The sequence below is a fragment of the Apis cerana genome, linkage group LG12 (genome assembly GCF_029169275.1).
Source record: "Apis cerana isolate GH-2021 linkage group LG12, AcerK_1.0, whole genome shotgun sequence".
Classification (NCBI taxonomy): Eukaryota; Metazoa; Arthropoda; class Insecta; order Hymenoptera; family Apidae; genus Apis; species Apis cerana.
Window position 1 is genome coordinate 8939880 of NC_083863.1, and position 12757 is coordinate 8952636.

At 28.3% G+C, this 12757-nt stretch overlaps 2 protein-coding genes across 3 annotated transcripts; both read right to left on the minus strand.

Moving 5' to 3' along the window:
- Positions 1–1623: 1623 nt before the first annotated feature.
- Positions 1624–8960, minus strand: LOC107998386 (uncharacterized). The gene is made up of 5 exons (XM_017057637.3): positions 8286–8960; positions 5580–6287; positions 3762–4035; positions 3503–3601; positions 1624–2377 (listed from the first exon to the last, which is right to left on the minus strand). Exons 1-5 carry the CDS (start codon positions 8289–8291, stop codon positions 1632–1634), a joined length of 1833 nt encoding a protein of 610 aa, XP_016913126.1. The 5' UTR covers positions 8292–8960; the 3' UTR covers positions 1624–1631.
- A 1506-nt stretch (positions 8961–10466) lies between these two features.
- Positions 10467–12346, minus strand: LOC107998387 (protein spaetzle). Of its 2 annotated transcripts, none has more exons than XM_017057640.3 (6): positions 12065–12346; positions 11528–11600; positions 11335–11453; positions 11152–11208; positions 10934–11037; positions 10467–10829 (listed from the first exon to the last, which is right to left on the minus strand). In XM_017057640.3, exons 1-6 carry the CDS (start codon positions 12092–12094, stop codon positions 10622–10624), a joined length of 591 nt encoding a protein of 196 aa, XP_016913129.1. In that variant the 5' UTR covers positions 12095–12346; the 3' UTR covers positions 10467–10621. The 2 variants fall into 2 exon arrangements, with proteins under 2 accessions (XP_016913129.1, XP_061939094.1); XM_062083110.1 differs by having other exon boundaries at positions 11528–11587; positions 12065–12339.
- Positions 12347–12757: the final 411 nt, after the last annotated feature.

A 12757-nucleotide genomic window follows, 5' to 3' on the forward strand; every position in this document is an offset into this window, starting at 1 on the left:
TAATAATTTCATACGTCTGAATGTTTTATCAAATATAATTAAAGAAATATATATATAAGGAAAGGATATAAAATATAAAGTATAAGATATTTGGGAAGAATCGATGTTACTTAAGATTGAAAGTTCATTGCACTCAATGTGAAGGTTGATAAAAGGAGATCGAGATTGGATGTTGCTTCAGACGCTTTATTTTCGTGAATGTCGTTCATTACTCTTTATATTCGTTTATATTAACTAAGATAGATAACGATAAATTCTTTTCAATTTCTTCTCATTTCTCATTCTTCTTATTTCTTCTGGTATATATCAATTAATTATCTACATATTTTCTTTTTTTATAGAAAATTTCAATCTATGGATAAAATTGAAGATATAAAGAAAGATTAGAATAAAATCAATTTAAAACAAAAAAACAATATCAGATTCATTTATTGGTATTCTATTTATACAAGAGTATATACATTATAACGACTAATTAGAACAATATCGCATTACAAATATTACGATATTTATAATTATAAATTCTGAAGAGCATTAAAAAAAAGGAAGGAAGGTTAAACTAGTTACTCTCATTGTTATGGCCTCCTTCATTGCATAAAAGTTTCTCGAGCTTCATTTGCATTTGTGCGCATAATGAATTTGTTATATACTTTCATACACCACATTCATCTTCTTCTTAAGAATTAATAATCAATAAGTATCATATAAAAAGATTCTAAAAACAAACTAGACACAAAAATTGTACCTGTTGCAATCACACACAAAAAAAAAAGAAAAAGAAAAAATAACTTATTAGCGATTCAACATATATCACAAGATAAAATCAACTACAATGAATATCTTCTATATTGACTCATGCTTGTAAATTAAAATTCAACATTTATCGTTTTCTAATTTACACGTTGGACCGCTTTCTTTTTCCAGAATAATCCCAAAAAGATTCGTCCATGAATGATTTCCGTTGAATCCATCCATGAAATTTCTTAGTCTTTTTTTGTAACAAGGCGAAAGCCGCAACACGGATGAATACACATATACGTAGGTAGATAAATTATGCCTAACTAATTCTCAATTGAGTAATATACATTATAACACACCCGTTTAATTTTTTTTCCACTCACTTTAAGTTTCAAATTTTAAAGTTAATTTTTCCTGTGTTTAGTATAATATCGATGTCTTTTAAATCCATTATGCGGATAATAATGCGCATAGGAGTAGACCACTGAAACATAAAATATTGAATTTAATATATATATAATTTTTGTGAATTATCACAAAGAAAGATACGATGTTCATTTAACTAATAATAAGCAAAGAAAAGCACAACTAAACACATATTGTGGCCAAAGACACACAAGATGCCAAATATCATGCAGATGTTGTAAAACCAAGTGAAACAACTATTGAAAGATAAAGTTAAATATGGGCGATTCAGACATCAAACATGTAAAAATACAGGTTTAAAATTCCATTATCGATCGTAACATAATTCATAATTCATTTCAAACAAAACAAAAAAATTATTTCTTTGGTATTATTTTTCATTTAACACAATTAATCACGTGCAAAATGTTCACGGTAAATAAAATTTCACATCTAACATACATTATTCTAATTACCTGTCTTTCAATTTACCCTCTAGGTAGTCTGATACGGTGAACAAATTCGTTTATGGATCTTCTTCTGTGTCCACTATTTTTTCTCTGATACAATCCATGCATGTTGAAATTAGTGAAAGGTTGAATCAATCCCTGATTTTGCCAATATGGAGTCAGTAGTGGTATCTTTAAAGGTCCCTGTAGCATGGAGTAAGAATATGGAAGCAATGGACTCTTGGAGATGTTTGCAAGAGATTGCAACTTGGGCAATTCCGCGGATATTTTAATCGATTCTATTTTAGGATTCGTATCTATCGATAAGCTCGAGTACACGGACAAATCGTTGCTAGACGTATCACTCTTTGGGAAATGCAAGTTTCCTTCGTCAGGGATAGAGTATTGAATGTGTATAGGTGGATACTCGATGCTCTGTTGAATCGTGAACGGTGAAACATGAAGATTCGATGGAGGACTGGGAGCAAGTGGAGGATAGATTGGATAGTCGTATCCATTTTGATCATTCGACGAATGTTGAATCATAACGTCGTAGCTGGATGGCAATGGAGAATTGGAGTTCACTTTGTGGTCGTCTTGATTAAAATGATAATTCGGTATCACGGTGTTCTCGATATCTTTGTGAGGTAATTCAGGTGGTGGCCCGTAATAATCGTCTTCCGGATGCGTCACAGCAGGTTTTCGAATTTCCAAATTCACAGTGTGGTGATCATGGTTGTCAGGTTTCGTCGGTTTCGCAATAAGTAGGCCCGCCTGGTCTTCGACTGTAAACGTAACGTCTGTCAGTCGAGTCTAAAGTTAATCCTTCGTTCCGTGATATTAAAATGATCTTCGGAAATATTAAATATGTTTAAATATGTTCTGATAAAGATTGTTAAAAAATTGTTAATTTTAATTGTTAATTGTCTTTTTATTAGATTAGAAATATTAAGATAGATAATAGCAGAAGTAATAGTTTGTTTTCTTTTGTTTTCTAAATATCCGTTTCCTGTTTTAATCCATAAGTTTTAGTTCATAAAACGAAAGGTAATTCGTTTAATATTTTATTGCCATGCCGTTTCGTATTTACAATGTACGAGTTAAGTATATTAGTATGAATGTCTTTGTATAAGTTTTCTTATTTATTAACTTTTATTGCTTTTCTTCCTAATAATTATGTACATTTTATTTGATACAAGTATATAAATCTATTTTATAAAAGAATCTTTGAACGGATCATTTTTTTTTCAGATAAAGCGTTATGTAATGACGCATTTGACTTATCAGAAAGACTGAACAAGAGCAAAAGTGGAATCGATATAAGATTTTGAAAATCAGAAGGAGGAAAAAGAAGAAAGAGATGAGATCGTTCTCGCGAAAGAGAATAATTGTAGAAGAAAAAAACTTATCGAATGGAATGTGAAATTTAACAAAGAAGCAATCATGATAAGCAAGGGAAAGTTCACAGAGACGGTACGAAATTCGAAATATATTTATATTATAGCGAATAAATATAACGACCAGATCGATTCAAGGCGCTATTCTTCTGTAGCCTCTTCTCTAGTATACTCGTCTTCATACACGAAGGAAAGTTCCAAAGATTAGAATCTTGTTTGAAAGTGAAGATCACTTTTACTTTATTTTAAAACGTAACGCCTCTTCCGAGATTCTACGCCTCTCACCGAATTTTTTCACACACGAGAGCACATTATATACATACATTCATCGAGCATATCATACATTCGAAGCAGAGATATAAGCGTATTTATTGCACATGCATTTCCCATAAAAATTTAATCATTATTGCGAGATCTCGTTTTGTGAATCGAAAATTAACAAAAGCAAAAGAATATTAGTATTGCTGCACTGATACTAAAAATATGTTTTAGCGATTTTAAATTAAGTCTTACTATCCGAGGATTCATAATTCGCATTTTCATGATATCCGTGGTGCCCGCTATATTCCTCGTGACCGGGTGGAGGAGGTCCTTCGTAAATATCTTCGTGACCTGTTTCATTTCATTAAGATTTTAATTTTTTAAATAATTATGGAACATTATGTTTAATTAACTATATATTTTTTTGTTATAGGTATTATGAAATTATGAAATTAAGTATCTAAGTTAACAAAAAATATATAAACAAAGTTTAAATTAAAAAAGGACTTACTAATTGGTGGGGGAGGATGATCGTACAAATACGTGGGATGGGGTGACTCCGTACGAGGTTGCACGGCACTCTTAGCGATATTTCGACCCAATGTAGTGATCACATCCCCAGTTTTACTAATTATTTTTCCCTTCGAAGAGACAAGATAACCGCTTCCTTTCAATAGCTGACCTTTCAAAGCAATCACACCGCCACTTATAGCTTTTACGGCTTGCATTAATGTGCTAACGATCGCCTTTTTGAAGTCCCAAACGTCGAACACCTTTTCGCCATACTATCATAGAAAAATTTCATTAACGAGATACGTGCGCTCAAATTAATCGAGATGCGATTTATGCTTTACTTTATTGAGTATTATATTGCACGATACAGATTATTATAAGAAAGTCTTTATATATAATATAGTAACTACTTGTACTAACGTACTACTTTTATACTATACAGCAGGCATTAAATTTTTTGATTAATGTTATAGAAACGCTTTTTGAAATTTTTAAGTTACAATTTGATATTTTTTTGATCGTTGCTTTTATGATGCAAATAAGATTCGAATTATTACAGATTAGAACGATCGATGATGACATATCACGGTCGACCTGTTTCCCGATGTCGATTATTCGAACATGATTCATAATTTCACGATGGAAATTATAAATTTCTAGGACTTCGTGGACTGATTAATCGTGAAATTGCTCGTACGAGAAAAATCTGTGTTATTGAGCTATTTTCTAGATCACAAGACAACACAAATTTTTGAAAAATGTGCAATTCTCAGGGAGAAGAAAGATAGAAGAATAATTTAGAAGGATGAGAGTATATCGTTCAATGTTTATTTCCATCGTGAAATTTTTTCCTGAAATTATACGATCAAATAAGAAGCATGCGAAGACGAGAATCAGCTTAGATTTCCCTCCTTAATTGCAATCTAAACGGCCCCCATAAAGATTTTCTTTCGTGCAGCTAATATATCTATATATATATAATTGTTTATACTATTTTTCTACTATCGGTTGTTCTGTCCTTGTTCTTGTCATATTGTAGCGAATAAGTAGAGTTTGATTAGTATAGCTTACGGGTTCGTTAAAAGATTTCGATAAATTTCACGCCTCTTAATCGCGAAGATTTCGATAAATATATGTAAAATATTTCTTATATCTTTGTTTTCCCTTAATATCAAATATAAATAAACTTTCTATGCAGATGAAATCACTTTCACTCGTGGCAGATTACGTAAAATTCATTATAAATAAAGCGATCTTTGATCTTGTTTTAAAATACCAGCATTTATAATATCGATTCTTATCTTTTTATAAATATATGAACTTTCATCTATAATATGAATTTCCGTACATAATTCGTTTTATATTTTTTTACATGGGAACCCAAATTTCTCTTTCGTTTCTCGCCAAAAAAAAAAAAAATACCAAAAGTTCTTCGATATTTTTAAAATATTAAACGATCGTGAACCCTCTGCTGTACGCTGAAATCTCCAATATCCGAATTAAAAAATATAAGTCAAACAAATAAGAGAAATTTTTAATGGAAGAACGCATCTCTTTTTGATAATTATCATTCTAAATTTTTTCTTTGATTGATTTTCTGAAATATCATATATCCATAATCGATATTAATTAAACTAGGAAAATACTATCCTTCTTAGTTTAATTCCTCCAAGTACAATTTCACAAGAAGAATAATCTTTAAAAAACCAAAAAGGACAGTGAAACGTTCAATTAGACCGTTCGAATAATAGAATTGCGGATAATGGAGATTGTAACGCAACTGTAACGACAATCTTGCGAGTGACTACATAGTTACCGAGTAAACTTGTCCATATTCCGGCCTTGGCTTTGGCTTATCACCACTATTCGAGCTTGATTGGACGCTTGACTGAGAACTCGAGGCCGAGACCGAGGATGAACCTTTCGATGCGCTTCCCGATGCACTGACGAGGCCACCGATAATGCCTTTGGCTATGCCACCGATCAAACTCCCAGATCCCTTTAGGATCGATCCAGAATCGGATCCGGACGATTCAGGTTTCCCATATTGATCTCCGTACTCTGGCGCGTACTCTGCATATTCCTGCGGTGGATATCCGCTAGTTGGTGTCTCGTATCCATCGTGACTGTACGTTTCGCGTTTCGATCCTGATCTTTTATTGATATCTTTATCCTCCATCAGCGCCATGTACTTCTTATTTGCCAGCATCTCGATTATCTCTCGACTCCCGCCAACTTTCTCTATGATGTCCTTTTGCACGTTTTCGGGAAGAAGCCAATAGATCTCCAAGATCTTTTCCTCGTTGAACGCCCTGATTTCGGGATCCTTGGCTGCATTCTCGAGCAATTGCCACTGTTCGTCGGATATTGCTTGCTTGTTGTCGTTCAATCTTCGATAGGGAGCTAATCGTTCGAGTTGTTTCGACGCACGTGCCTTTAAATCTTGTTCCTTCGTGCTTTCTGTACTTTCCGATAGTACAACGGTGCTGATCGAGCAGTAGCTGAGTGCAAGCAGTGGCAGTAACTGAAATAAATGTGTAATCGATACATCGTTTCGTTAATATTTGTTAATTTTGTTGTTTAGGTTTTCTTGGGATAAATGGAAGATATCTGTGACGTAGCAAGGAGATAATTTCAACGTTAATTTAAAAGGATATTTTTTTATCAATTCGATAACAAACGCATAATACATTGGCAAGATCTGTAAATCAGTGAAGCGTGCAGTATAGGAACGAATGAATGCAACAAGTGGAGCGGTTCTTGGTGAAAGTCATACGAGGATTCCGTTTTAGATGTCCATGTTTGCGACCATCACGAAGAACGACGATCTTGACAGGATTTTATAAGTTTTATAAGTCGAGAAAAAGAAACGAAGAAATTGACGAGCAAAAAAGTTCGAAAAAATAAAAAATACCATGGCATGAAAATTATATATTCGCAAGTAAAAATTCTAATATATATATATATATATATATACGCTATACGCTTCTCAAATTTTTATTATTTCAAGTTTCACGGTAATTATATTTTTAATATTTTATCATCCGATTATGATTTTTTTATGATAATACATAAATATTTAACAATTTTTATCTTGTATACATTTCTCTTGTACAATTTATATTTTCAGTGGAAATCTTAATCTAAACGCAATAATCTTTAATTGCAATAATTGAAATAAAGAAATGATTAATATAAATTGCAACGTTCATATAAAAATAAAAATCCCAACAATGATTGTTTTAATCTATTATATATTAAAAACAGAACATTTCATTTATAAATTTGCAACGATAAAAAAAATATAACGATATATTTCTGTTTGAATTGATCACTTAAAGGAATTTTCTCAGTCGGATGAAAGTGATCAATGCGTCCTTGCTCTTGAAGCTAATGTCAATGCTCGACCTAGTTATCATACGCTCCTCAGCCGCTGTGCTTGTCATGATTTCTAAAAATCCATTGGCCAGTATATCGTAAAAATATCACTTTATGTCATGGATTTCTCATCTTTTTAAAATTAAACTCTTCGATTAGAAGAGATGGTTGGAATGATTTCCGGTTATACACTGAGAAACACTTCCGACACTGGATCTATCAAAATTAGTATACATCTTTAATCATTCATTTCTATTCAACTTTCTTCTCAATAGACTTTGCACTATACTATTCGATGGACCACTCGACTCGCGTTTCATTTCATCTTATGATCCAAGTCAACTTTCACGACATTTTTGTGATTTTATTTGATCATTTATATATTTGTAAGAAAAATCTTTTTCTACATTTTTTTTTCAAGTGATAGATCTTTTCACTATCGGAGAAAAGCTTATGATCGTAAAAAAGGAGACATGTCTAAAAAGTTATGCTTCAATATGAAAAGAAATATGTGTTTAAAGGAAAGGATAATACGAAAGTTTAAAAGACATTAAGAGCTGAATAAATAGAACAAAGGAATGTAATTTTTTCCGGACAAACAACCGCTCTTTAATGATAATGATCCTTGTGTTTTTTTTACACTTTTACTTTCTATAAACCATGAAGTATAAAGTACGGATAAAGTCTAATTTTCTCCATTGTTATGTATAATAAATCTTAAAAGGAATGTACCCACGAGAATGAAGCAACGTGTTTTACTTTCACACAAATCACGATCTACTCTCGATCTTGGTACAAGAAATGAACCGCAAGAAGATCTTATAGATTTTCTAATAATCATTCAATCAGTGCTATATTGATATTGCACTATTAATTAATGATAATTAAGTAATCTCTCATTTAAGACTTTGTGTATTATAAATCTCGACTTCAACTTTCTCTCTGTTGTTTTGATTTTCAAAGCATAAATTTAAAATAACATTGAATTTAATTAAGAAGAACGATTAATGAATCTATCACAAGTTCAATGATTAAATGTATATTAAAACTGATGATTCAAGTGAATGATAGGATGAGATTTCGATAGGAAAATTGACACTTCACACGTAAAACAAAGGATGCACGATGATCTTGAAACGGGTACCTTCATGGTTGACTTTCACAGTAGATCGGTAAAAGGATCACGGCACTCTCACTGAACTCACTGGCCATCGCCATCGAGTATTTCCTCTCTTTATACCGGCTCCCACCTTTTTAGCTTTACGGGAGAACGTTGCCCATCGTGAATTTTTTTTCTATCAAAATTTTGATTGATATTTTTTGTTTCTTAATTATTATGTATCTTAATTATTTTAAATAAATTTTAAAATTTAAAAATTGAGAGAAATATTTTTATCAGGTACAGATATTTAAAAACTTTAATGAATTTTTAATCTTAATCTTTTCAATAAGAATATTTTTCATTCAATTTAATTTAATCAATCTCTAAAAAATTTGTTTATTATGAAATATATTTCTATTATGAAATGAAAAATTAAGATTTATCTAATAAAGATTATGATGTAAGATTGTAGTTATTAAGTTTTTGCTTTCTAGATTTTGGAATCGATATTAATTGTTTGTTTTAATCGTTGTATTTTTGTTTCTAATTTTTAATTCCATATAATTATATAATATTATATAGTACATAAATTTTCTAATATTGACAATAGAGACAATAAATTAATCGTATAAATTTTTATTATTTCAATTGGATATAAAATCTTAAGCAAAACTTGTACAAAAATTATCATGTTGATAAATACTTTCGTTCAAATTTATTTCTCATTGTCATCTATTTTTATTCTTCCTCAGGTTTAACACGCATATTGGAAAATTGCCAATCATGTCGTTGGCTTACTTTCTTCGATTGCGAACAGTCGATGCGACCAAAATTCATATGCGCGTCATATGCATGCTCTATTATATTAAAATACGCTTCGTCGAGCGCGGCAAATAAACAAGAAAGAAGAGGAAGAGATACATATACTCCAGCCTTTTTTTTTTCTTTATTCAAATTTCTTAGTCAAAGCACGCTAATGAAAGCGATTTCAGTGAAATGCAAGTACATCCCTCCGAATAATGAATAATGAATAGCCAGTTTTACTCGATTTTCATCAAGTGGCTCGATAGTTTTCATATTTTCCCCGGTCTCGCTTCACAGTGCGTGAACAACATAATTGATCACCCGATTAATGACATAACTCGATTCTTGTTAAATTTATATGTATATGTTGACATGTATCTGAATGAAAACTCAACAATGTTGCTTCGCGTTAAAGTGGCAAAATTTAAATCATGAAAGATTTGATCGTAAGTTAAATAGAGTTATATGTATCGAGTTAATGGACAATTTTCTTTATACGTATTTATATTAGTACTTAAATTACTAGTAACAAAAATTTATTTTGTGATATATTTTGCATACTAAAATATTTTTTCTCTAATAAAGTTAAAAAATTTTAGGAAAGGAAAATTCATATTAATATAATAATTAAATTAAAAAAAAATGTAATATTTACATAAAAATATTTTAAATCGAGTATATCGAATTGAACATTTGAAATTGAATATTCTGAATAGAAAGCAAGAAAATTGGCGGAATCCTATCATTATTTGTATCCGGTTATACATATATTCACGATGAATAGACATTCTTACGTACTCAAGGCAGGAAAATCATCTAATTCATGACAGGATAATTATATCGGATGTATTATACGTAATATGTATACATTCTCATGAATTCGATACTGATTTTTTAAGTGTTCTCTCTTTTTTTATTTTTAAATTTCATTGTTGTACAGTATCTTATCACATGATTATTTTCACGATAAATTTAATTTTTATTTTCATATTGCTAGACGTAATAAATAAAGATAAAAATTAAGAGTATCACATGCTACTAAACAATATATATATTTTGAGCTAATGTAACTATTAATAAAATAAACTTAGCACGCATAAAGAAGAAACAAACTGTTTTGAAGTGAGAGAAATCGATAAGATGATATAGCGGTTATAAGTCAGAGAGGAGTCATCGAAGAAAGAAAAAAAAAATACGTACGTGAAAGGCGAAACGTTAAAACGATGTTTAAAGACGATAAAAATAAAGATTTTATTGAAAATTGTAATTATGTGTGCTACATAAATATTTACTAAATGGAAAGTTGAATAAAGTAAATAAAAATAATTACATTTGTCAATATAGAAAGATTGAATAAGAAGTTAAACACTTTTGTTATGATAAATGGTTTCGCATTTCGCGTAATTGACTAATAATAGATTTGAGTATTTAATTATAATATAATAATAGATTTAAGTTTTTATTATATAGATTATACATTTTATTATTTTACAAATTATATAAATAAAAATTGATTCATATAATGTATACCTTTTAATTTTATATCATATTTAATATTACATTGTTTATTCTTATTAATTATTAAATCTTAATGAACGCAAAAATTTTTCAGATTCAAAATCGATGTGACAGTAACAATTTGTTGGAAATCGAAATAATTCGGGTATTATCGAACCATTTGATGCTACTGCCAAAAGTTGATGATATATAAATTTTTGCTTACATTTTGTATAATACCCTTCAGCGAAACCTTCGATTATTCTACATGGTCTGTCTTTTTCCCTATGATATATATATATATATTATCAATTAAATTTTAATTTTATAAACATTATAAAATATTTATTTTCATAATACTACAATTAAATATATAAATTCGTATTTACAGACATATCTCCGTATGGACAGCTTGTGTCAAGTTTATATGATTTACGATATATTTCCATTCCAATTCTTTTGTTAGACCTGATTTGGGGAATATAATTTGTTCCTAAAAAATGGTAAGAAAAGTAATAATTATAAACGATTAAATAAATAAAAAACTATAAAATCAAACGTATTAACCAATTTATTAATCTATTGTTTTTTCTGTTTCGTGACTTACTCTAGAGATACAAAGTGATTCTTCTTCTGATTTATCTTCGAATTCAGGATATATTATCTATTAAAAAAAAAAATAAAATAAAATAGTACATAAGGAAGGATATCATTAATAAATTAACTAATAACTTTTTATTATATCTAGTTAATAAAATATAATGTATTTGAATTTTTAAAATTCACAAACCTCATTTGTACTTGCATAATATCGAAAGTGAGGATTCTTTTCTAGTTCCTGTGATATTATTTTATCTGGATAATACAATGTATTTTCCTCGCAATAATGTTCACGATTACAAATTGGAACTGATTTGAAAAATAGTTTTTGTTATATTTTTTTATATTTATTTTTAATATAAATTTTTATTTAATTCTAATACCTGGCAAAAAATTGGGATTCATCTTATATATGGTAGATATATCAGAGGATTTTAAATGCACTGGAAATATAAGCTAATAAAAATTCTAATTATTGTATGTTATATATACATATATATAAAATATAAAATAAATTATAATTCAATATTTTTGTGAATAATTTTCATGAAAAAAAAGTTGAATATAATAAAAAATGCATTATATCTATTATTCAATGAATTATTACTTATTTGATTAGTTTATGAAAAAAATAATGATACAAATAAATATTCAGAACATACATAATATGATATTATATTTTTAATTTTACACTGATAAAAAAAATCAAAGATAATATGAAGATTCATTGAGAGATTTGGAAATAAATTGAAATGATAAACGTAATTTAATCTTATCTATGAATATAGTAAATACTTATATATTAAATATTTATAATCATTTTATAATTTTAAAATTTAATGTATCATGATAGAAAATCAAATTAATAATATTTGGAGAATATTTTTTTTAGATTAAAAGAATTATAATAATAATCTCACCAGAAAAAATCCAATTTCCTTTATTATCATTTTTAAATAAGAAGTATCAAATTCAAAATCAATAATGTAATATATATAATTTTTATCTATATTTTAATTTTTTAAAATAAATTATTATTTGTTTTATTATTGAACTTTTTTTTTTAATATACTTAATATACTTAATATACTTGCGATTTCATTAACGAACTTATTTAACTATTTTTTAACAATTCACTGTTGATAATTGATTCTTATTTATTAAAGAAATATATTCACATTCGTGGCTTTTCAATAACTGATCTTATGCCTATACTTTTATATCAATAAGAAAAATAAGATTAGGATATATACATATATATATTTATACATATATATATATATATGTATATATATATATTTAGCTATTTCAATATTCATTTTATTACATTAATTTTTATTAGAAAATTTAATAAAGAATAATTTATTTGTTAAAAAATATAAAAAATATTATAAAATATATATAAGATATTTATAATTAAAATTTAAAAAGATTAAAATTTTTTTATATAATATATAATATACAAGTATTTGAGTATATAATATATGAGTATTTGAATCATACAATATGAAGCGCCAACTTAATTAACCAATGAAAGAGAAATTCAAGGAAACTTAAATCAACAAAATTTGTTTACAATAATTTTCATAATAAAAATTATAAATATTATTGAT